The sequence below is a fragment of the Bacidia gigantensis genome (assembly GCF_019456465.1).
Source record: "Bacidia gigantensis strain McMullin 20006 chromosome Unknown contig_246, whole genome shotgun sequence".
NCBI classification, from domain to species: domain Eukaryota; kingdom Fungi; phylum Ascomycota; class Lecanoromycetes; order Lecanorales; family Ramalinaceae; genus Bacidia; species Bacidia gigantensis.
Genome location: NW_025408602.1, coordinates 249603 through 274424, shown reverse-complemented (window position 1 = coordinate 274424; position 24822 = coordinate 249603). Strand labels below are relative to the sequence as shown.

At 48.4% G+C, this 24822-nt stretch overlaps 6 protein-coding genes across 6 annotated transcripts; 4 read left to right on the top strand and 2 right to left on the bottom strand.

The window, feature by feature from the left end:
• Window positions 1-706: 706 nt before the first annotated feature.
• On the top strand, window positions 707-5014 carry KY384_005741 (uncharacterized protein; the record flags this gene model as incomplete). Its single annotated transcript, XM_044814239.1, has 4 exons — window positions 707-715; window positions 747-3872; window positions 3954-4002; window positions 4131-5014. 4 exons carry the CDS (start codon window positions 707-709, stop codon window positions 5012-5014), a joined length of 4068 nt encoding a protein of 1355 aa, XP_044668389.1.
• Window positions 5015-12434: 7420 nt separating this feature from the next.
• KY384_005740 (uncharacterized protein) lies at window positions 12435-12690 on the top strand (the record flags this gene model as incomplete). Its single annotated transcript, XM_044814238.1, has 2 exons — window positions 12435-12479; window positions 12529-12690. The coding sequence occupies 2 exons, from the start codon at window positions 12435-12437 to the stop codon at window positions 12688-12690; spliced, it is 207 nt and encodes a 68-aa protein (XP_044668388.1).
• Window positions 12691-13773: 1083 nt separating this feature from the next.
• On the top strand, window positions 13774-18195 carry KY384_005739 (uncharacterized protein; the record flags this gene model as incomplete). Its single annotated transcript, XM_044814237.1, has 1 exon — window positions 13774-18195. One exon carries the CDS (start codon window positions 13774-13776, stop codon window positions 18193-18195), a length of 4422 nt encoding a protein of 1473 aa, XP_044668387.1.
• A 495-nt stretch (window positions 18196-18690) lies between these two features.
• VPS4 (Vacuolar protein sorting-associated protein 4) lies at window positions 18691-20090 on the bottom strand (the record flags this gene model as incomplete). The annotated part of the gene is made up of 2 exons (XM_044814236.1): window positions 18691-19381; window positions 19447-20090. 2 exons carry the CDS (start codon window positions 20088-20090, stop codon window positions 18691-18693), a joined length of 1335 nt encoding a protein of 444 aa, XP_044668386.1.
• Window positions 20091-21034: 944 nt separating this feature from the next.
• Window positions 21035-23158, top strand: KY384_005737 (uncharacterized protein; the record flags this gene model as incomplete). Its single annotated transcript, XM_044814235.1, has 1 exon — window positions 21035-23158. The coding sequence occupies one exon, from the start codon at window positions 21035-21037 to the stop codon at window positions 23156-23158; it is 2124 nt and encodes a 707-aa protein (XP_044668385.1).
• A 332-nt stretch (window positions 23159-23490) lies between these two features.
• On the bottom strand, window positions 23491-24284 carry KY384_005736 (uncharacterized protein; the record flags this gene model as incomplete). The annotated part of the gene is made up of 4 exons (XM_044814234.1): window positions 23491-23610; window positions 23669-23902; window positions 23977-24095; window positions 24152-24284. The coding sequence occupies 4 exons, from the start codon at window positions 24282-24284 to the stop codon at window positions 23491-23493; spliced, it is 606 nt and encodes a 201-aa protein (XP_044668384.1).
• Between the last annotated feature and the right edge of the window lie 538 nt (window positions 24285-24822).

The following is a 24822-nucleotide window of genomic DNA, read 5'->3' as shown; positions in this document are numbered from 1 at the left end:
CTGGGACGTGACTGCTCGTTGTCATGCTGGTCATCATCGAAAAATGTTCTTCCGGTCGCGCTCCTTCCTCTCCTGCTGTCAAGGCTTGTTGCCAGAGCAGTCCACCAAGAAGGCGCCTGTGTTCATACTGCGAGGGCAAATCGGCAGCCGTTTCCACGACTGGTGTATTCAATTGCAGATTCACTGGCTCTATAGGCCGGTGGCTCTGCGGAAAGATCGGAAGTCAGTGTCGTCGTCAATCGAACCGCTTCCAAATCCGGGCATCACGTCATTGGAGTGTTGACAAAATTCCCATTTCTTAAACAAACATTCACAAGCACCCTCCATTGCCCATTCCTGACCATAGTCACTCGCTTGTTCCTACTCACATTCTTTTTTGACAGTTGCCTTGTTTTGAGGTGAACAATCGCGTTCACGAGCGGTCATTGACGATGCGGGTTTTCACAACGCTGTTGGTGGTTGCCTTCGCAATACCAAACATATCAGCGAAGCCATGGTGTATGTTACACACTTTGAATGCCATGCTTGTGCTGGCAGTGATGCTCAAGTCCTTTCGCTGACGTTGTAATCAGACAATTCACTAGATCGCCGATGGCCAGGTAGGTTGTGAATGCATTACACGGTCTACCTTTCACATGTTCGACTGTAGACATTGCTCTCATCCAATCTTCATCATCACCCCCATCGAGTCCTACTTATTGTCAAAATGAGCTGCGTAGGCTGACTCTTCTTGATCAGACAGTAAGGACGCCGAGAAGGACTCTGATGCATCATCTGTCACCGACACTTCCATCACGGCTCTGCCGGCCAAAGACCTCTCATCCTCTTTGCCGCAGAAATATATCGACAAAGATAAGATCTCTTCAATCCTGTCTCTGAGTAAAGATGACAAGCCTCTCCGGACAACCGATCCCTACAATGCCGACAAAGACAAAGGCAAAGATTTGACATCTTCCCAGATTACCTCTCAACTCAACGATAAGTCGTCTTTAAATATCGTCTCTATCAGAAGGTCCGGAATCTCGTCAATTGTCACCCCAACACCGAGTAAGGATCAGTCGAGCGCTTTGACTACACAAGGAAGTCAACACAAGCCTACGTCCACGCTTGATATTGTATCCGGGACGGCTTCGAAGGATGCTCCCTCAACAGGTGTGGTAGTAACCAACCCCACCCCTAGATCCGACAAGGACAAGGATAGTACAAGCATTAATGAGGAGCTTCACACCTCGACCAAAGACGCCGGTGCCTCTTCCATTTTGGGGACTCTGCCAGGAGATGATAAAACTTCTAGCTTACCCGACAAGGACAAACATTCAACCTCGGGGTTGTCTACATTCGATATCAAAACCACGTCTGAAGCAACATTGCCGACGAATGATAAGACTTCATCTACCGCTTCGACATCTGGTGAAGACAAGTCTTCCTCGTCTACATCGCAGACAGTAATTGTCACATCTTCGCCATCATCAACATCAGACAAAGACAAGGCTTCGTCAAGTGTTCCAACAACACTGAAGGACGTATCCTCAAGCTCTTCATTTACAGGGAAGTCGAGCACTTCAAAGTCGGGCAAATATGATGATAAGTCAGAATCTCCGTTCACGATCTTCTCGGATTCAAGTCTACAATTCACGGAAGCTGAGACAGCTTCGTCCTCCAACGTGACGGCATCGCTGCCTAACATCAAGCCTATCATCATCACGTACTCAATCACACTGGCCCCGGTACCCTCGTCCTCTTTGAGCTTGACGCTTGCGTCGAGTAAGCCCGAAATTTCAGCCTTCAGCAATGATATCGTCCTTAGCGAGTCGACTGTCCCCTCCAAAGAGCTCAATACCCATACAATCTCCTCAATGCAACGCCCTAGCAATCCTTCAGGCTTTTCAAGCAAACCCGAGCAACCCATCCTGGGTACCGCTGTTCTGTCAAGCAAAGGATTGATGTTTCCTTCAAAACCAACGTTGACAGTCTCTTCGACCGCAGACATCACTTCATTTCCCGGGTACTCAGTGGTACCTTCACCCTCTGAAGGGGCATCGATCCCAGACAAAGGGTCCTACACTAATTTGACTTCTCCTCTTATTCCCGTCTGGACACAGCCGATGCTTGGGAATGGTTACGGGGGAGGCTTTGTCACTACTCCTTCCATTTATGTCACAAAGCTTCCTTCATCAAATGAGACGTCAATTCTCCCGCCCGGATATGGCTCCGCATCTTCTATGGCTTCTTTACCAATGACCACTAACATTTCGATACCTTCTTCCCTGCAAGAGGGCGGCTCTGGAACGCAGACTTTGAGTGGCAAGTCAGTCATTAGTCTCATCTCACTTAAGGGCGAATCAAAGACTCTCACACCCACGGGTATACTCTTCTCAAGCCAAATTGCAAGTCTGACGACCAGCCTAAGCAAATTGTTTCCAAATGTAACAGCTCCGATAGTACCCAGCAAAGATGCTGGTCTCACCTCTCTCCTGACGGCAAACAGCCATCCCTCAACTTCATCCACGCTCCCGCCCATTCTCAACAAGTCCGAGGGTGGTTCTTTTGCAATAGAATCTGAAAATACTGAGAATGACAACAAGCTGCCATCTCTGGTTAAGACATCCTCAAATGACAAGACACCTGACAAGTCTGAGCAGAAAATCCCACCTGCCACATCTCCTGCGGTAGCCGTATCATTATTGTCTTCGCTTTCTGGAAATCCGCTACACACCAACACCCCAAACCAAGCAAGTGTTGACTCGAAAAGTGAATCTAAATCAGGTGAAGCACAATTCCCACATACAACAACTGTCAGTGAAGGGTCTGCAAAACTCGAAGCCTCTGGGAAATTGCCTTTGGCTATCTTCACAACGAACAGCTTCGAAGTTTTGATAACGCCAATGTCGGCCGCTCAAAAGAGTGCTGGACCTTCTACGGTGTCTGGCAAACCAGAGAACTCGCAACTATCCCCTGGAGATAAGGCCGAAGTGTCCCCATCGTCATCTGAAGGCAAATTTGAGCCATCTCCGGTTTTCACCATCAGTAAAATTGAATTGGCAACCACCATCATCAAATCTGAAGAGTCACCGACATCCTTCACCGAGAAGCCTGAAATGGCAACCAGACCTTCCGTTGCCGCATCCGAGACGAAAATTCTTCCTTCTATTGGAAAGCCTGAAGTGTCTAGCAATCCATCAGCCGTAAAGATTGAGACATCTGGAGGATCTTCGGGGAGAAAACCAGAAGCTTCTACCTTTGAGTCTGGGGGCAAGACTGAAGGGTCGAGTGTTTCCATCCCCAGCAACATTGAAGGATCGAAGTCACCTACTGATACCAAACCCGAAGGTCTTGAGACTGAAAGGTCCAGTGCATTCGTCTCTAGTAAGCTTGAAGTATCGAAAAAATTCGTCGATAGTAAGCCTGAAGGTGTCACAACTGAGGCATTGAGTGTATCAGCCTCCAGCAAACTTGAGGCATCGACAACGCCGGCTGATAGCAAGCCTGAAGAGATCAATACCGAAGGGTCGAGTGTCCCCGTCCCCAGCAACGTTGAAGGACCGAGAACATCCACCGATAGCAAACCTGGAGGTGTCAAGACTGAAGGGTCCAATGTTCCGGTCCCAAGCAAAATTGAAGCATCAACAACATCGACTGGTGGCAAATCCGAGAGTGTGAAGTCTACTTCCCCGGCTGCCAAACCGGATACATCACAAGAAGCTTTGAGCAGGCTTTCTGAATCTTCGAAAGGGAGCCTACCATCCTCGAAGGACTCCTTTCCTACTGGAAACATCCTATCGCCTCTCATCTCATCGGAGGTCGGATCTTCTCTACTGGGCCCCGCTCAACCTACCGCAATACCGCTGTCGGTTCCAGTGGGACCATCGAGCGTTGGCCCCCCTTGCTGTCCATGACAGCAATTGACTCAAGCGCACCCTCTTCGTCCAGCAATGTAGAAGCTTCAAATGCAGCCGTATTTTCCTCTGGTGAAATTGTCGCCTCAACCAATACCGAATTCGAGTACGAGACTTTTCCCCCTGGCGTAAGTGCTTCAGGTTCTACTACTTTGATGGGTCCAGAGGCGGAGACGAGAGGACCCAGCGTCCCATTGCAATCATTGCCATCAAGTTTTCTGTTAGGTCTGTCAGATCTTTCCGTCACAGCCGTCGCAACCTATGCAGGCGGAGCACCTGTAGTCACGCTGCCAAATGGCTCACCAGTGCAAGAGGTCATTGGTGGATCAAAGACCCTCTTGTCCTCCTCGTCTTTGCAAGAAGGTGGCCAAACCGCTTCTAGCGTCAAAGCTGAAATCGTTGCTAGTGGCATATCTGATGCACCAGCCTTCACCAAGCCCGCAGTTGTTGCACTAAGCTCGAGCGTACCGTCGAAGGTTGCGACAGGCTCTAGTGCACCTGGAGAGGCTTTCTCAGGGACTTACTTAAGTCAAGATGACACACCCCCTCTCGCCTCTGCTAGCTCAATTCAAAGCGTTAGTGGCAGCAACAAAGTACCAGCTTCTCCCTCTATTGGTGCCGAAGCCACCACATCTTCAGTTGATGTTCCTGTCCTACGTTCAGCCAACACAGCCGACTCGACGACTGCAGCAGCAAGTACCGCGGCTGACACCACTGTTCCCAGTGCATTCGGCCAATCCACCCATGTACCAACTTCGATGGGTATTGAAGCCACCTCGATAGCCATCATACCACCTCCTGAAGCTCCTACCAGCACAGAACAAAGATTGTCAGCATCTGTGGCTCCCGCCGATATGTCCTCGACTACAAGAGTAGTAGGTGGCGTCGGACCTGAGTCCACGCTGCTTGCAGGTCCGACGGCTGCTGCATTTTCTCTTGGTTTCTACTCGTCCAGCTTCTCTACAGCAACAGGATCAGGTAACGTTGGGAATGGTAGCATGCTTTTGCCACCTACCCCTACCCCTCTACCTTTCGAAGGATTCGGCAATAGACTCATCAGCAACTACAATCTCAGCCTCATTATTGCATTTACTTACTTGTTCTGGCCCGGGCTTTAAGCATACATGACATCATGACAGAGTATAATGAGCACGCGCATAGCTAACGAATTTCACATCAAAATTTCCTGGGTGAAACATCTGATTCCTATGGCTTAGAATGGGCATCTTTGCTTTGTACTAGAACTTGTGCTGTCATGGCCAACCCCAGAGATTATTCATGGGCACTACCGAAAATATGTATTTGATAATCTTAATGAATCAAACTTCATGCCTGTCCCACAGGCCCCCATTCTTCTATTGCTTGGTTTGAATTAAACAAACTTCGGGATTGCTTGCCATCAAACCGCACCTATAAGTTTCACAAGTTCTTCGTCTATCTTAACATAGCTCTTGATTCTTGAACCCTAGAGCAGACTTTCTTCGAAGCCCAAGTGTTTCGTGAACTCCTCTTGCCGTCTGCTTTTACCCTTGAATTGACTATGCTCTCTATATATATATATTCTTTTGTGTACAAGGCTATCAGTCGACGGCATTTCCGATGTTTGATGAGCACTTAGCGTGTGTGCCGCTATTTTGAACATTCCGCCCTGCAAGTGTGTTTGTGGTCTTCTGTTCTCTCGAGAATTCAATCCTATCTTTGCTCTTTTGCCTTTCCTCGTTCACTCAGACTCAGCATACATTTTCTCCTTGCTCTTTCATGCATTCGAGATTCCGATAAGCCTCCTATTCCATTGCCGCCGGGTGGCCCATTTTTCCATAGCGTCGAGTGATACGAAAAGCCTCAAACCCTGCATAATCCGTGGTTATAGGTCTCGGCTGGCAGAGATCTTCAGTTCGTTTCAGAGACGTTTAAGAAGTCTTAGTGGTACTGAGAGCATGTGCTAACACTCGCGCCGATAAGATGGGTGTGATCAAGCTGCGTCATGGAGGGAGCGTTCAGACGCAATGATTCTCTGCTTGTGGGTCCCTTCACTAGCATCATACTTGATATTTATCATTCGGAAGGTGAATAGTAGCTGATTCGGCGCTGGCATTTCCGTCAGTGGTGACAGCTAAGTCTGTGGAGAGACATGAAAGCAAGGAGATCGCTTATAGAGAGGTCAAACGACAGATACTTTGCAACAAGCCGGGGAAAACGAAGGCGTCAAAGAACATAATGGCAAGGCTGAACCCCACAGCTGATGCCTCGTCTTGTCCGTGGCTTGGTATATTGTTGCTACACTGTAATTTGATTCGGAAGAAGTACATTCCTCGTATCGCTTTCTGTCATGTCAAGACTACCGATTGGGAGTATGATGATCTGCTGAAGGCTTAAACCCAAGACAACTGAGTCAGCTACAGCAAGCGATATCCTGCCCTGAATATCTGGGCCGGATGAAGTCTGTGCAAGTGCCAGCTTGTGTAGCATTATTGAGTCGAAGGAGAGATTTCGCAAGGCAAGGCTTCTGTAATATCTTGCTACATCAGCCGCAAAGGGTTGAAGAAAGGACGGATATCACCGTGACATTTACGTGAGACTGGAGATCCTTGGGGCAAAGCTTTCATAAAATGATGAGTGGAAGGACGAAGCAAGACGTGGTACACATACTTCCTTATGGACTTGGTCAATGGGCATGTGCTGTGATCACTTTCGAACGATTATTGATTCCTACTGGGACTTCTACGATCGGAAATTTGAAGCATAGGGGCAGACAATTCTTTAATCAGTCCTTGTACGCAGTTTTCTGGCCATTTGGCTTATTCTCCTACGATGAATGGGAGATACTGGGTTTGGAAGCGGAAAAGCAGATGGAATTCTTCGCACGGTGACTTATGCAATAAAGACTCTTCAAGACCAAATACTGTCGTACTCCGCTCATCCTCAAAGGCAAGAGGCTGGGCTTGATAACATACCTTCAATTTCTTTGTCGAGATTCAGTCCTCTAATTATCTGACTTCGATTTGTTAAATGCCTCATCCCAAAGCAAGAGATATGGATCTCAATACTAGTGATCCAGGTCCCGACACATTTGTCGATGGATTTGACTCATTTCAAGTGTACGGATGATAGCTGCTACATGGACACTGCTGCAATGAGTGCCAGCCCAACTCTTTATCACAGAATATGGAGGAAGCAAAAAGACAAGCGAAGATTGAATTGCCAATTGGTGAGGAGATTGTAAGATTGGAGAAAGGGGAGAAATATGCTATCGTTGCTAACTTCCGAGCGAAATACAACTCGTAAATCAAAGACGACGCACGAAAATACTTCAAGAAGACAACTTGTCTTCACACCATTTAGAACACAGCTCTGCAAGGACGCTGTTTCAGCGCTAGCGTCGAGTCATTTTAACGATCGAACGATCCAGACTGAGAAGGGTACAGCGAATCATCATCAGCAGACATCTGTTTCCCACCCTATAGTCGAGGATGTTACCCACGAGGTAAGATGGCTTTCCCGCCCGCACTGCCAATCGATCATTCAGCACCTTCGGATTATCATGGAACCATGACGGCACCATCAATAATGACCACAGGTAAAGCCCTAGGCTTTTATACAAGGTAGTTCTTTTTCAATACTTCTCCCACCTCTAGGTATTGTGTGGTTGGCATGTTCAACGCATCTGCCGGCTCAAAAATCCGATCCCGCGCTGATCGACCTGAGCATAATGGATCAGGACGTCAATATCGAGTCCTTTAGTGTTTGGTAGTTTAATGAACGTTCTTTCGTCGATTTCAGATCTACTGCAACCTTTCCAGCTGTAACTTTTTTACTACCACTATCCTACTAACGTCTCTGCCGGCTCGGCGACTCGTATTTCATACTCAACGAGTTCTGTCTTTGCGATACCGTGTGGAGAGCATTCCTTAGGGAGGAAAAACTTCATATACTTCGGTCGATGAATATAAATGAAGGAATCAAATAAAATTTTGAATCTAGCTATGAGAGCAATATCTTTGGTTCAATCGTACTGCTTAACTCGCCTAGAAGCGATACTAAAATATCCAATTCCTAATCCTGTATAAGGGATGGTCAGCGATACTTGAGAGCCTCCGCTAACATAAAAGCAAAATAGTACAACGTATAGACTTAAATCTATACCAACTATTTCAATATAGAGAAATTTTTAGACAGGGTTGAGAACAAAATCGACAAATATTGAGCATCTAGTGTATCGAACTACTTACAGGCGCTGAATAGAAAACAACATTAACCGAAGCCCGCACGTATGGACTTCCTTGTGTGGCGTCTGGGCGACTGAGACTTCGAGTTGCTCCAGGGGCTATGCTATCGATCATAGGGACTGAAGGTTGCGTGACAATGAGACTGGAAAGATTGAGACTATAAACGACTTCTGCGTCTTCAAGTCTGGACTTTTATGTTTACATCAGCCTGTTCTTCAAAATAGATTTTGTTCGATATAACGACTCTTCTGAGGAAACAATATATCTTCGAGACCATTTTCCAGTCGAAATCTTGGAGCCATCAGACTGATTGACCAGATATGAGATCAAAAATCACTAAGCCTCTGGTCAAGTGGCGAGTGAGAGTTCCGGCGTAGAACCGAAGACTCTGAAAGCAGTCTGGATATACATCTCCACCAAATGTGAAGCAAAGGTGTATGAATTAGAGGAAAGAATAGTATATAACGCCAAGACAGCCATGAGATTCATTCCAGATGTCGACAAAGACGGCATCTGGAGCCAAAGTCTTGCTGGTTGGATTACATTTGGAGAGTGCCTCTTGATCGAGCTTACGATACTGTTGGATAATTTGGATACCTCAATGCCTGAAAGCTGTAATAGTTTCTGCCTATCTTGGCTACGTCTTGACCATTGACCTCACAGAGTTGTCAGCGAACCTTGTAATGGTCACATGCAGCTCATACTAAGAGAGCAAGCTTTTTGGCTGTTACGAATGATTATAGTCACAGCATTCTGCGTCCGGGTTTTAAGCCAAGTCTAGTTACTCCGACGATTCTATACCGAAATTTGCATTTCGAGACTCTTAAATGCACATTGAAGTCGTCTCATTGCTTGTCGTAGCACAGAATGGTTTCTCGAGCCTGGGATTCTTTCTTGCTTGAAAGCCTCTTTCACATGCGGGCTTAGAATCCCTTTTACTCTTTAGCAAACAATCAGGCTTGTTTGCCCATCTCTTCTTGGCCCCTGGTAAGTCTTTCTTGTCGGCGAGGGGCTTGTCGAGCTTGCGGCGGACGGTGGACGTGTCCTCACTTGTAGCTAGCCGGCGCTTTTCTCTTCTTCTATATCAACATTGACATCGGTAGGGAGAGAAAGCAAGGCTTATAGAAATACAGGCGACCTCAAGCACACACCAGGACTCTATACAACTTAGCAGATTTTCACAGTCAATGCGTTGATCGAGTCTCTAGCTAACAAATTCATAGCATTCATCATCATCCGATGATAGTCTAGCGCCAGACGATATCGAAGGCCTTTTGGCCTGGATTGACAGTCACCCACCCCCTCAACCCTTCCTCGCCGCCGCCACCACCACCGTCGCCGCCGTCACCGTCACCACCACCATCGTCACCACAGCCACCACGACTACCGTCATCGCCAACTCCACTGACGACGACAACGTTAACAAGGAAGAAGAAGAGGAAGAGAGAGGGAAAGGGAAGAGGAAGGCTTCGACTACTTGGGACAGCATCTATCAGAATCACAGATTGATCATGCAGACTTCACATAGGAGCAAGCCGTCAGCTAAGAAGAAGACAAGCGCAAGAGCAAGCAAATTGAAGACATTAAGTCAGCAGCCAAGTCGAAGGAGAAAACTCAGACAAGCAGCGTAACGGATATGCGCGGAAGAAATGATTGAAGTATTTCAAAACTTCCAAAGATTGGAGACAAAGGAAGGCGATAGCAAGCAACTGATGCTCGATAACAGCGCCCATCGATCTTCCCAATGGGGTCCTAATCCAATGCATTGAGTCTATAGCGAGAGCCAAAAATGTCTACGCTTTGACTCGTTTGTGTAGAAGATTCTAGCATCACTCAAACGATGTCATGTACGACTTCAACGACGATATTGAATGATTACACTTCGCTGGATGAGAATGGTAAAGATGTGTCCAAATTAGGACTTAGAATGGTTATAAGATTCTCAGACGAAAGACCTCGTTTCTTTTGGAGCGAACGTTTTGGCCCATGAGGTTTTCTTCTCAGGTCCCAGGCCAAAAGATCGAAGCAAGAGAACGCACACCTTTTTAAGGCAAGAGGATGAAGCCTTATTCCTTCTCCGCGAGGAGAACGAATCGCTAATTTTAGGGATACAATGGATATCGATCCAGTTGAACCGCAATGGAAAACAAAAGGCCTGTCCGTTTTTCAGCTCGCAGTTTTTATAAAACCTATTCTATATCGTCGTCCGACGGCTGGAATGCGGGATCCTTCCTGGCCCTCGGACTATTGTGACGGCACTGTAATCAAGCCCGAAAGATCAACTAATATTTCTATACTTTACTGCATTCCAGCTTTTTCCGAAGCCCGCGATATCCTACGAGATCCTGCCTTCAAGCATCTGATTCCTTATGGAGTCTGGCACATAAGGCTTCGAATGAACCACGTACACCATCCAAAACATTGAGCCAGACACTTCCAATGCTGATGGAATCTATTGTTGAATTACTGCATGAATTAGTGGTAGATGATACCGGTCTTTACATGATGCCAGCGGAAGCCTTTAAAATTACCTTAGGACCTGAGGGCAGAGGCATAAATCGCCTGACTGGGCAAAGCATTTCTCAAATGAATCGAGAGAGACGCAACACAAGCGGGACGAGCTTGAAAAGATACTTATATTTTCAATGAGTCAGACCATAAGTCCATCTTCGAGCACAACAACTTAGCTGGTCTAGGGATCGAATTCGAATCCTCGACGATGGGCTCGGCGAGATAAGTTATCGCCAACACTACTTATTCTACCCGACTATGGCGGAGGCACAGGCCATAGAGTCCCTAGGCTGTAGCACATCCAAGACCACTAGAGCAAAGAAAAAGGTCACTAGAAATAGCTAAAGAAATCATAAAGGAGATGATTGAACACTCAACGCAGACACCTGAATACTCAATTAGCCCGGAATACCTGAATCATGGTCAGCTTGAAACCAAGATTGAAAAGCTGGCTAGACGTTGGTTCACGAACTTCCTTTGTATCATCATCGATTAGGAATTGCCGCTTGCCTTTCGGACAGCCTTACATATTCAATCTTTACCTGCTTATCATAGTGTCCGAAGTGCGAGAGGGCATGCTGAGCTCATCCCACCTCTTGATCTATCGTTTCTCATAAAAATAGATGTAATGATTTTTACAACTCGCATAAGCCAAGACATCGATGTCTAGACCCGGCAAGATTACGATGGAAAGTCTACACATGCACAAGCGTGTCTTAAGATCCTTCATGCAGTTTTTCAAATATGCGAAGTTCTCATGGGGATTTCAAGCACGATGGTCTTGATAGATCCAGCCTCTTCTGCCATAAAAACGCCGTCGTCACGTGTATGATATCGTGTGAAAGGTTAGAGTAAAGCCCATTGATACTCATACATGGGAATATCTGGTGATTAAAGAGTGCCATCGATGTGGCACCATGAAGACACTGACAAAACTTATATGGCATTTCCGACGAGCGACAGAATCAATATCTTGAGTGACTGCGCTTGCATTATTCATGAAACTTTTCAAGACACCGGTTTTCCAATGCATTGAGGAAACTTTGAGCCCATGACCTATTTTCACCACCTGTTTTGCTGCCAATGGGCAGCTTTCGATGCCAGTGAACAGGATACAAACGTGAAAGGCGACTCTTTAAGCGGCCTTTATGGCGCCCAAGACTGGGCCGGCGGTGAATAACGAGGCGGCTTTTCGACGTGTATTTCGTAATCTTTTACGAAGAAGCAGTGGACACTATATCCTCCGGTAGTTTGAATCTTGTCTTATAGCAGTAGCAACCACCTAGCCTCGACCATTTTTGGACAAAATCGTCAACAGGATATTTATTCCCAAGTTTTCTGAAGATCTTGCAGGTGGGAAATACTTAAAAACCGAGAATTCGAGCCTGGAATTTTCGCCTTCGAACTTAGCAATAACTAAGTCGAATAAGCTGGACATTGACTTCGGCGTCCAGTATTGAGGCGGCGGAGAAAAGGGGCTGGAAGATTAACTGGATACGGCTAGTGCGAAGAAAAGGGGCTTTATGATGGCTGCCTTAGTAGGACGTGATACTGCCGTGGACATGCTTGGAAGTCAAAATCTTGAGGGCAATACGGCTAGACTTTACGAATTCAATTGCAAGGAGATTCATATATACCTCATGAACGCTAGTCATCTCTAATCATGTGCAAATGCTCTAATCAAACACATCCTTTTGTACCTGATATGCCATCACCATCATCCAAAGCAAGAACACCGTTCCCACGATCCAAAATGCAAATGCTGCCTTCCAGTCATTGCAGATGCCTTGAGTTTCTAGATATGCCAATGTTGCTTCTCCTTGACCTTGCTGGTAGCCAGCACTTGGTTTGTAGACGTTGCAATAGCTGTTGACACTGCCCGATGGACCGTACAGCTGGATGGCTGTTTCGATGAGGCCAGTGAGGTAGAGGACGAAGAGGATAAAGCAGCCAAGCAGGACGATACCGGGGAGGAGCTGGCGCTGCTGGACGAGGGCGAGGATGATCGCGAGGAAGAGGACGGTCAAAGAGCCGACGGCTATGGAGTAGGGAAATAGCCTGTAATCAAACAACCATTAGCATAGATACGATAGTGAAATTGAAAGTTTGAAGTGCATTAAGCGCGGCGGTCGTAGAAGCGAAGTTAGGGGAAACAGCAATCCGGCTGTGTTAGTGTGTAGACGCACCAGGGCAACACGCTAGGTGCGTAGGGAGGGTGTAGCATTGGAGCATACCATATCTGACCCGCACGCACTTGGTGCTGAACTGTCATGAAGTATGTGAAGATGCCCAGGATCGTGGCGCCTGAGACCAGCATGACGAGCAGCCAAAAATTCAGCTGCGTTTCTGGCCATACGTATTTCCGCCGTGATTCGAGCACTTTTACTATGGTTGTGCGGGCCATTTTCAGATTTTGCAGAGGCTCTGTTGAATGGAGGGATGAGAGTCGTAAAGCCCGATTGAGGAGGGCGATTGTTTGATTGATGGTCTGAGGTGGGGTTTTTGCAGATTAGGATTCTCGTCGATGTCGAGGCGCGCTTCCTTTAGGAGCTATTACGCCGTTCAAGCTGACGATTGATCATATCATTTTGATTCTTCTTTTGAGTCAACAGTGGCGTGAATGTGTCAAGGCGAAAGGACGCTTGAAGAGTCAAGCTGTGAGGGACCTGAAATCTTGGGCTACTTGTAAGGGAGGTTGTGGGCACGAGAGAAGGGTGTTTGGCGTTGTGTATAGTCAGTTGGAAGTGCGGAGTTTCTGCACTCCTGGGGGATGGAAGAATAATGATTGTCGTTGCAGAAGAAGAACGGTTCAAAGTGGATGGTAATTATCGCAGCGGAGGCTGGTACCAATGCCGAGGGGCTGGGCGGGGCTTGGCACAGCGGAAAGTCCCGCCTTTGCTAAAGGGCGCTATGAACCTTGTAAACGCGACATCATAGACGCGACCTCTGTCCCCTATCAACTGTCAAAATAAACGCTTGATTGCCCCTCTCGACACAGTACCCTTGCATTTGCTTCTCATTCATTCGTTCATTTGCTTCTTTGCATCTTGCGAGCTATGCATCGCTTTCAACCACTCTCAACCAGCGATCTTGCCCAGCAGAATATCGAAAGGGGGGACTTGCGTGCTCTTAGCTAGTCCATGGCTTCACCCCGCCCACCACTCGAGACGAGGAAGTCGCTTGTCCCGGGTGGATTCGACACAGATGAGGAGCTTTCTCCCATCAAGACGACATTGCAAGAAGAGGACATTGCACAGTCCACGGAAAACAAGGCCAAAACATCCAGCAATACGGGTCAAGCAACAAGCGGTACACCAAATCAGGATGATTCGTCCTTCATTGGTGGTGATAATGACACCTTCTTGCAAGAGAAGGAAATGCGACAGAAATTAGAGGACTTCGACTCAACTTTCCTTCAAGATGTCTCACCAGTCGCACCAGTGCGAGGACCCACAGCTGGTGATTTATCTACAATATCTGAAGAATCTGCGCCAAGTGAAGCTACTACGACCATTGTCAAGCATTCCAAGCCTGATCAATCTGCTGATCCTGAGGAATTTAGAGCACCTTCTCCGCCTAGCCCGAGCATGTATCACACACCGGCGCCTGGCCCTGCTCAACAACCATCATCTGAGCCCCAACACTTGCAGGACGACCAATCTCATCCAAACACTTCATCATTAGAAACACTATCATCGTCACCCACGGCGGCGGCGGCAGCAAGAACTATCTCCAGGGCTGTTTCAAGCGCTTCGACCAATGCTGAAACTCTTGACGAAAGTCGAGGCGGCATACCACTTGACCAGCATGGAACACCGAGAAAATACTATGACGAATCTACAGCGCCTCAATTTGATTCTCCTACACCAACAAAAGCAGAGAGCACATCACGAAGGGCTAGAGGCAGTGTCGAAGAAGTTGAGAGTCCTTCCCACAGAAGAATGCGGCCCCCCTTCCTGAACAGTCGAATGAATAGCACAAGGTCGTCATATTCGTCTCAAGTCACCGAGGCCAGTGATGCAACACTTGAAGCAGATTACGCGTTACAGTCTGGGGGCGCCATGCCAGAATACAGTAGAATCAGCTCTCGACCTACAGAGTACTCAAGATCGATAAGTCTAGGTAGCATGGCTTCTGGGATCTCGGCAATCAGTGGTGAAGATGACAGGATCAAAGCTAAAGAAGGACGGCTCTCTGCGCTTGAAGAGAATGCAGATGAATCAGACCCCAGGACTCCTGTCACCCTGGGGCGCAAAACCTCAAACCCTACCGACACAGTCATCAATCGGCATGTCGATGACGTTAGGGTACCTGAGACGCTTGCACGTGAATATAGAAATAGACAACGCTCTCAATCACCTGTGAAGCGGGCGGGTCCAACACCTGCAGGTCGTAACTCGAATAACATGACATTAAAGGAGCAGAGCACTACTATTGATCGCCTGATGAAGGAGAATTGGAATCTCAAGCTCAAAATTACCTTTCTTGATGAGGCCTTGAATCGCAAGTCTGATGACAGTGTCAAAGCAATGATTTCAGAGAACGTGGACTTGCGGACAGCAAAGTTCCAATCAGCAAAAGATACTCGAGAGCTCAAACGCTCGATTCGTGATCTTGAGCGCAAGCTAAAGGAGAAGTCTGATGAGCTTTCAGAAAAGACGAAGTCTTCTGTACCCGACATTCCCGAGTTGAGACCGGATGAAGAAGCCTTCACAGAATTGGAGGAAGAAGTCACGTATTTACGAGAACGAGTAACGAATCATGATGTAGAGATAGAAAAAGCAAGGTATGAGTCTTTTGTACAGGAGACCGAAAAGAAGAAACTCGCAGAGGTGGTACGACAGCTGAGCTCGACAAAGCAAAGTAGTGACATTGGCGTGCGCGAAGAAGTCGACTTGTGGAAAGACTTGTTAGATGCAGAGACAGCGCGGCGTGAGCAAGCTGATGAGACTAACCGACGGCTTCAGGAAGAGATCAGACGACTCAAGGCTGATGGGTCTTCAAGTACGACGAATAATTTCGTGGCGAATGCCTTCAATGCGAAGAGGAAACAAAAGCAATCTTCTGTATTGTCATATACAAACAGCTCCGATCGTGGCTTTGAGCAGAATGGTCCATCGACTGCAGTCAGCAGCACCCTCGTGGATCAGCTTCGCCTTGAAAATGCGGAGCTTCGCCGTGAGGTTGGCGCCCAGACATCGATGCTTACATCGCGCAATAGAGAACGAGAGCGCCTCCAGCAGGAGATCGAGGACTTGAAGCTTGGTGCTCGCCGAGGCGATGGCACGCGTTCAATTGCTGGCGAAAGTATTTTCGAACGCTCTGCATCACGCGCACATGGACGACCTGGCTCTAGGGCAAGTGATCAGACGAGAATGACTCCTGTAAGCGACTCCGAGCGCGAAGCACTGGAGCTTACGAACGGTCATTTACGCGATCAAAATGCAAAACTTAGACTTGAGATACAGTCTTTGGCCGGACAAGCCGACCAATTGTTGGACGAGCTTGAGCATTTTGACGTACTCAAGGTTGACCATGAGAAATTACAACAATTGTATGACAATGATATCTCTCTAGCCACCGAAGACCTGCAGAACCTTCAAACTGAGAGAGATGATGTGTTAAGAGCTCATGACGATATGGAAGCTGAATTGCACGATGTGAAAGCCGAAGGCAGCGAAAAGATTGCAGCCCTAGAGGAAGAACTCGAACAACGTGGTAAAGACATCGAGCATCTGCAGAATGAGCTCTCTGATCGTGCCGAAGACGCAGAGGCCCTCCGTCAAGAGGTGCGGACACTGAGCGAAAGCATGCTCCGCATCGAGGAGGACGTGGACAGCAAGAAAAAGAGGATCCGCGAGCTGGAGCTTGAGGTTGATGAGCTCGGCCATGAAGCAGATGCTATGGATAAAGATCTTCGCGAAGGGAGGGACAAGAATACCAAGCTCTCTGTCCAACATGAATCTGCCCAGAGCGAAGTTGCATTCCTTCGCGAGGAACAAGAGGGTGACAAAATCAAGATCGGTGATCTCGAAGACGCCTTGAACAACCTGCAGGCCAGTCTTGCTAGTGAGAGGGATAAAGCTAATGATCTTGAGGTCAGCATAGCCGATGAAAGGCATCAGAGGGAGATTATCGATAGTAAAGAGAAACAGGAAGTTCAAAAAGTAATGAACGACCTCAACCGAGAATTGTCTTCCTCCAAGGATGAGTCAAGGAAAGTCAGGAAAAACCTCGACACAAGGACAAACGAAGCTACGTCTCTCAAGGAACGGCTGAACGAGCTTGAAACTCATCTGAAAGCAATCTTGGGCGAGCCTAACGGGACTCGCACTTCGTTGATGGCGTCAGTGACGAAAATGCAGAAAGAATTGCAGACTACCCTTTCAGAACTCGAGACTGTCCAGCGCGATCTGTCCGAGAAAGATCGCCTCGTCAGAAATCGCGATGCACTGCTGGAAAGCCATGGCCTCGAAACCAAGAAGCTTGCTGACCTTCTCGAGCGAGAAAGGCAGGGTCGCCGTGCTGACAAGACCCAACACGACCAGTGGCAGCGCACACATCAACAGACTACACGCACAGTCTCACAGAAAGATGTTCACATCACAGAGCTCGAGAGGTCACGTGCGACAGACAGGAAGCGAGCTGCTTCCCTCGAATCTCATTATAAAGACGTCGTCTTGGACCGCCACACTCTGCTCATCAACCTCTGGAACCGCATCTCTACCGTTTGTGGTTCAGACTGGCAGCACCAACATTCTCTCATCAACAATCATCTCCCAACCGTCGAATCAATTAGTAACAAAGATATGTATGGCCCTTTCAGCAAGAATCTTCTCGGCGCCATTTCCGCCATCGAAAACAACATCATCGGCTTCCAATCTCGCATCAAAGTCACGGAACGCAATCTTTGGTCTGAATATGAGTCACTCGAGCATACCCTTGACGCTCGCATCAAGAAGCTCGACAAGCTAGAAATGACCGTGCAATCACACCGCGTCTCCGGCGCCTTCACGGCCGCCCCAGAAATCGCTAAGCTTCGTGGCGAAAACCGCCTTCTGAAATCAGACCTCGCCGCTTTGCAGAAAGAAGCTAAGATCCGTGGTTCTCCGAAGAACGCAACACACACCTTCCATCCAACAGCTTCTGTAGACGTCTTACAAGAAGGCGGCAAAGACATCGCCGCACCACCTCCCACACTAGCGCGCCATCACTCCTCCTCGGCCGTCGAACACCTCGCCCATGCGACTGGTGGTCCGCACTCCCCACTTTCACCGTCTCGTCGCTCGTCATCGAGACAGCAGGTAGCCTTGAATCAGGAGCCTATCACCACTGGAAGTAAAGCCCCTGAGGGCCAGGCTGTGCCAGAACCGAATCAGGCGAGATGGATCCATCGGCTGAGGGAGTTGGAGAGGAGATTGAAGGCTGAGCGAGAGGCGAGGCTGCTGGATCGTAGTGGGGCGAGGAAGAGACTTGAGGAAGGGGCAGAGGAGAATCGGAGGTTGAAGGGCGAGTTGGACAGGGAGAAAGTGAGGAGGGGGGGTGAGCCTGGCGGTGGGTGATGAGTAGCAGGTGGCTTTGGCAGAATGAGTGAGGCTTTGATTCGTGTGTGTTTTTCGATATGTGAAAGGTTTGGTGAGGCATGGCGTCAGGCCATGGAATGTCTGGATAGGCGGGAAAACGTGAAGCTCGGTATTGGCGGTTGTGTCTCGTTGGACAAAGGGGCGGAATTTGTACTTTACATGACATGCAAAAGCGGACGTGATTTTCGGTCGGTCAAAATGACGATTTCTGACTGCTATTTGCAAGCGCTGCTCTTCATCGACGTCCTCGGCTATCTCCCATGCCTAAAGTGGTCGGCGTTGAAGCCTAGAGAAGATTCCCGGGTGTGAGACCTACGTGACCATGGCAAATTGGGAAGCAAGAATCATTGAATTGAACAGAATAGATATTCTCAGATTGATATAAACGCCCTACAACGCCAATGCTACCATCAGAATATCATCCTCCTTACCGTACCCTACCCTATTTCCCTCTCGAAGCATGTTCCCACAAATCTACCCCCCTTCGCTCCCAAACTCATTCGTCCACTCCGCGCTCCTCTGAATATCCTCTTTACTAACCGTTGGTCTCGCCCCCTTCACAGCCTTGACGAAATCCTTCAACACCAATGGCGGTTCAAGCATCTGCTCGCTCTCCACCTCCGTCCAACTCATCTCCATCGCCCCTTTATCCCCCGGACTACACGGCGTGTATTTCTCCTCCTTCCCTTCCTCCCCCTCCTTATCCACCAACACCTTCTTATAATGCGTCGCAGTCTGAATCTTCCTCACCGGCTGCATCAGCGCATCTTGCACCGCAATACTGATATCGCTCCCACTGTACCCCTCACTCAACACGCCAAGGGATCTGAAATCCTCGCTCTTGAGCTCGCACGGCGTGTTGCCGACGGCGAGTTCGAACATCTTCATGCGCCCGGGTAGGTCGGGGAGGGAAATGTGCACCCGGCGCTGGAAGCGTCGGCGGATGGCGGCGTCGAGTTGCCAGGGGATGTTGGTCGCGCCGAGGATTAGCACGCCTTTGCTGTCGCGGCCTACACCGTCCATTTGCACTAGTAGTTCGGTTTTTATTCGGCGGGAGGCTTCGGATTCGCCTTCCCCGCGCGGACCGCAGAGGGCGTCGACTTCGTCAATGAAGATTATGGAGGGCTTGTTTTCGCGCGCCATGGTGAAGAGCTGTTTTACTAGGCTAGAAGCTGTCAGTAATAGTGGGGATGGAGAGGTAGGGGCAGGGGGAGGAGAGGGAGGATTTACCGTTCGCTCTCGCCCATCCATTTGGATACCAGATCGCTACTGCTCACGCTGAAAAAAGTACTGTTCGCCTCCGTCGCCACAGCTTTCGCGAGATAGCTTTTACCTGTCCCGGGTGGTCCATAAAGTAGTATGCCCCGCCATGGCTGTCTTTTACCTTGGAACAGATGTGGGAACTTAATCGGTAATATAACCGCCTCTTTCAGCGCTTCCTTCGCTCCCTCCAGCCCCGCCACATCCTCCCATTTCACATCCGGCTTATCCGTCAGTATGGCTCCCTGCAGTGCTCCCCTTAATTTCTTGCTATCTGCATCTATGCCTCCCTCGTCCCCGTCTTCCCCACCATTCGCACCCTTCCCACCCCCGCCTGATACCTTCCCGTTCGACCCTACGGCCGCGGGCTTCTTCTTGTTATCTTGGGCTGAGAGATGTTGTTTCAATTTCTCGGCGCGTTCCATGTACTCTGCGACTTTTGAGCGGATAAGCGCTTTTTGGGAGGGTTCTTTTGTCCATTTTAGCGCGAGCATGAAGAGTTCGAGGGCTTGGTAGTAGAGTTGGTAGGCGCGCTCGTAGTCAGCGGAGCTGTCGGCTTCGATGGCGGTTTTGACTGTGGCGATGGCGCGGTCGACAAAATTTGTGTTGGACATGATTGCGTTGTAGAGGGGAGGGTATTGGAGTCGAGGAGGGAGGTGAGGCGCCTGGGGGACAATTGCGAATGTTGAGGTTCTGCAACGTAGAGCTAGTAGAAAGAACGATATAGGCCTCAATTGGAGTGACGTGCTTCAGACGGCTGGTATGGTACGAAGAGGGTGCAGATCTGCGCACAGCTCGTTCGTTTTGGTGTTATATAGGAATGTTGAGATCGAGATGTTGATGTCTAAGAAAATCCTGGGCGGGCTGCAGAATCTTGTCTGTTCATATCGAGCATCTTCTACAACAGGTCATATGATTCAGGCTCGTAGATTGCGAGAATGTGGTAGAGGTTTCTTGAGTCTCTTGAATGGCCGTTGCGTCTTTGTAAATAAGAGTCGAAGTTCGCATGACGATTCTCTCCAAGCCTTGGTGTCTTCGGATGACGGAGAAACTATTTTCCACGAATCTCCGACAACCTATACTCGCCAGCGGAAGGTCTTGGAATGATGACTGATCTTTAGTCCATACATAACATTCGGAGATCGATAAAAAGGCTTGCGGGATATTAGGATCAGCAGAGATCCAATGGGAACGTTGCCCATATTCAACGATGAGCTGAAATGCCCCTCATCAGCTTGGGCAGCATGCATAAAGGCTCAGCCTATCAGCGCCTGCTTAGGTATACCACAAGGCTGAAGGTCAAATCAGACCGAAAGACCTTCTCTCAGCTTGACATGCATCTGAATTTGTCGCAAAAATGCAGAGCCTTTCGATGCACATCGTGGTATCCTGAGCAAAAGACGCTATTGAATCATTATATTCGGGCTTTCAGCAATCCACACCAGCAAGAGAATGAGAATTCCAAGCTCTGACTTTGATCCACCACACATTACGAGTATCCAAAGTCATACAATCTTGCTCAAAGAGTCGTGCCCAACAGTGCATCTCTCTTTCCTCAATGTCGCGTGACGTGCAATTACAGTCTGATGTCGGGGGGCTAAGTCTACAAGGAGTCCGCGCTGCTTCCTCGATCCTGGCCATTCTCTCTGCTGACAATGTAGCTCCTCTGGCGCTTATCCAATTGGAGAACTTAGGGGCTATGTTCTTCACGAGCGGCGAGTATGCTGAGAAAGTCAAAACTCTGTTGCACCGTTGTAGTGATGTGCGTCTAGAACACTTGTCAATGGCCGTAGGCTGGAGGAAGAACGACACTGCTTCTCTAATGGCTCAGTCTGCTGGTGGTCAAGCAGTTGCACTCATATCTTTATGCTTGACGAGTCTTTTCCGGAACTCTGATACTGGCATGATCTTAAGCCGGTTGTGTGCTGAACTTCTTCCAAAGTCTGCCAACCTTGCAAGCATGCAACAGCTAGCTGACGTTGCATCTTGCTTGGGGGCAAAATTGGCAACCCTAGGCTTTGGCAATTTGTTGGCTAGGCAGATCATGGCTATTCATGATGTCTACGAATCAAATGATATTGCCTGTCCTCGAAATCTTCTCGAGCCCTTGAACATCGATCTGATGATGCACTTGCTCAATGCTATTAGTCGCGCGTTACGCGAAGATCGAAAAATCTGCCGTGTATCTGGAACACGTGGCATGGGACATATACTAGGCTTAGTGCATGCTTCGTTTAGGCATAACACAAAGATCACTGTTGAAGGGGTTATAGTTCAAGACGCCGAGTCAACATCTATAGTATGTGAGGTTTCAGCATCACAGCCTAAAGACTTGGTTGAGATTCATCTTGAGACTAGTATGCTTGAGGCTGAAGAAATGAACCTACCAATCGGCAGGTTTCATGAAGCTGGCCAGCAGCTTGGGTGGGAGATGAGCTACAGACTCACTTGGGCCGGGTGCCTTGCAGACCGATTGCAATTGCTCATGTTTGAGCATGGCTTTACATGTGACCAAGAATTGCTTGATGCATGCGGTGACTGTCTCATGTGGACTGTTTCAGAAATCGAGGTTGAACAAATCGGTCCCAACTCGGGTAGATTGGTGAAGCCAATGCTGCTTCAAGACCTCCTTGGACCGTTCCCTCGATCACGACTTCGAGCGATCTGCAAGACTGTTCTTCGCGCTGAGCCTACAGCATATTCGGTGGATAAGGACACCGCATTCCACAATCTCAGTAGGGTATTGTCTCACAAGACTCATGGATGCCACTGCGTTTGCAGTGAAGATCTAAAGTGCGGCTGGAACAAAAGTTGGTCATCAATTTTGAGGCCAAAGGAAAAAAGAAAGCGTTGCACTCTGCACCTTCTATGGCAGATCGTTGGATTAATATTAAGTAAGGGCGTCTTGTGCTCATTCATTGATGCAGGTCCAAACGTGACAGTCGAATCCTCCAATTACTATGGTTCAAAAATGATTGATATGTTGTTTTACAACCGCGTTAGTATTGGCGACTTGATGCTATATATTCAATGCGGCCTTTTAGGGAGGAATTTTGGTCCACTGGTGGCCTATGAGGCGCCAGATATCGCCTTAAGCTCGGGTGCCTCCACTGTCTACCCAACTATACTCGAGACTCTTAGTGTACCGTCCCGACAAGCTGTCACATTCACAGTAGTTGATGGACAATTGATCTTTAATGGTCGATACAATAAAGGGCTTGTATCCGATCGAGTAGAGCCCAGGTCTACGGCCAATAGTCTACAAACGACTGGCGATTTGAAGCCATCCAATCTTGGGGTCCATCTCGGAAGTCCATTGATCACAATTCGAGAAACCTTTCACAACTTAGAGCTGCTGTGCAGCTTCAAATTCGCAGGGCAGGAAATAAAGGTCCGCCTTGGAGCTGTGATCGAAGGTTACATGGGAATGAAATGGAGCGACACCTGCCCCCATCCGGCGATGAATGTCATCGATCAGGCTAAATATCCTTCAAAAGCAACATCAGTCGCTAATCCATATACTCATGGGTATTTCGGGGTGGCTATGACCAAGGGAAGCCCTGCCGCCCAGTTCCTGTGCTGCGGGCGCGGCTATCAAACGGTCCTTGTTCATGACAGCTGTCTCAATTGCGCGGCCGAGGGTGTGAAAGGTCATGACTATGTAGTGCTTATAACTACCTAGTGGAGGTCTATTGAGTCACATACTTCTCTGAAATCGGCTATTTCATACCTTGGACTTGACACCGAGTCTGCATATGATCATTCACTTTCACTCAAGTAAAGCATCCAGTCTGAGAAAAATCGTGGAATGTTTCAAATCAGTCAGAGCGGGAGTCAAGGTGCAATTTTCAATAAGCCTCCCAAACGCTATTTTGCCATGCTCTACGCAAGCTATTCAGATCCTTGTAGCACTCCAGCTCATAGGCTAGATTAAGAATCTAGCAGTGGGCTTCTCTTGTCAGCGAATGTTACTACTCTCCGTTTTCAGCTTTGTACTTGGCACTCCACCATCTCCTAACTTTGATCCACCGCAACACCCAAATGCGCGCTCCCATTCCCTCCAAAAGACGGCCCCAGAGTCGGATGAACGACATAATCTTTCTCAAAGATTCTGGGCACCGAGTGCTCCCCTGCCTATTCATTGACTCACATCAGTGCTAACTCCAAATCTGTGTAAGGCCTGAGAACTTACCCAACCGTCGAGCTTCTTCCAATTCACACACTGATGTGGGGCCGAGAAGTTTGCCAACGGAATCTTTGTCCACGGCACCCACTTCAGCGTCAGAAGTGAGGTGTCACCGTGGCACATGATGCCTTGACGCAGGGTGTCAAGGCAGTGCTCGCTGTGCATCAGGTTCATCTTCTGCTCTTTGGCGCTGAGATTGGGGAAGTAATGTGAGGGGTAGAGCGCGTGGTGGAGACGTTTCTGGTCCATATCAGTCAGTCAAGAATGCTCATGTTCATGTCCTGGTGTTTTGATTCGGGATGCAAATGGCTTACTATACAGTGGAGCTCATGATAGGCATTGATGATACCGAGGTATCCGCCGTCGGGCAGAGCAATGCCTTCATCTCGATCTAGGGCCTCCATGTCCTTCTGAGAGAGACGGATGTTGGTGTCTGCAAGATTAGTTAGGAGTCGTCTTCCACAACTTGAATGTCCAGATGCAACTCACTGGCCAGAAGACTTTCCCAAGCGTCGTCAAGCTCTGGACGTGGCTCCCCAACATACGGGCTGTTGATCCTGGGCTCGATGTGATACTGTTTTGCAATGTACGAGATAGCTTCATTAGCTGGTGCTACAATCATGGGTCGTCAGTCTCAGCGGACGATATTTTCGATTTAACCCACAATGGATGAGAGACACAGACGACGTCTGGCAGGTAAGTGGCGACGGTAATAGCAATTGAATCGTCAGAATGAGCACATGGACGACGATAAACAATACGTGGACGAGAATCCGCTTTCTGATTGAGGAGGGTTCCTCCAACGGTTCGATATCGAAAGAATCATTAGAATACCTCTGATCCAGACAGTCTTCTAACAAAGACGCAGCAGAGTCGTGAGAGTCTTCGAAAGCCATCATGAAGACTGATAATGAAAGAGAAGACGAAGGATGTGCGGATATAGGGATGCTGAAATATATGCAGAAGTAGCGTGACAACCGCTTCTCTTTCAACTTGGTCCATCCCTGAATCTGAATCAGGGGTGAACTGAAGGGGCAGACTTAGTAGAAACGGGCAATACGTCCGTCCCACTGTCCTCCTCTCGAGCTGCAATACAGTGTATACATGCTGTCATCAAAGCCCACGATATCACAGAGCCCCCGATCAACCCATTTTGACTC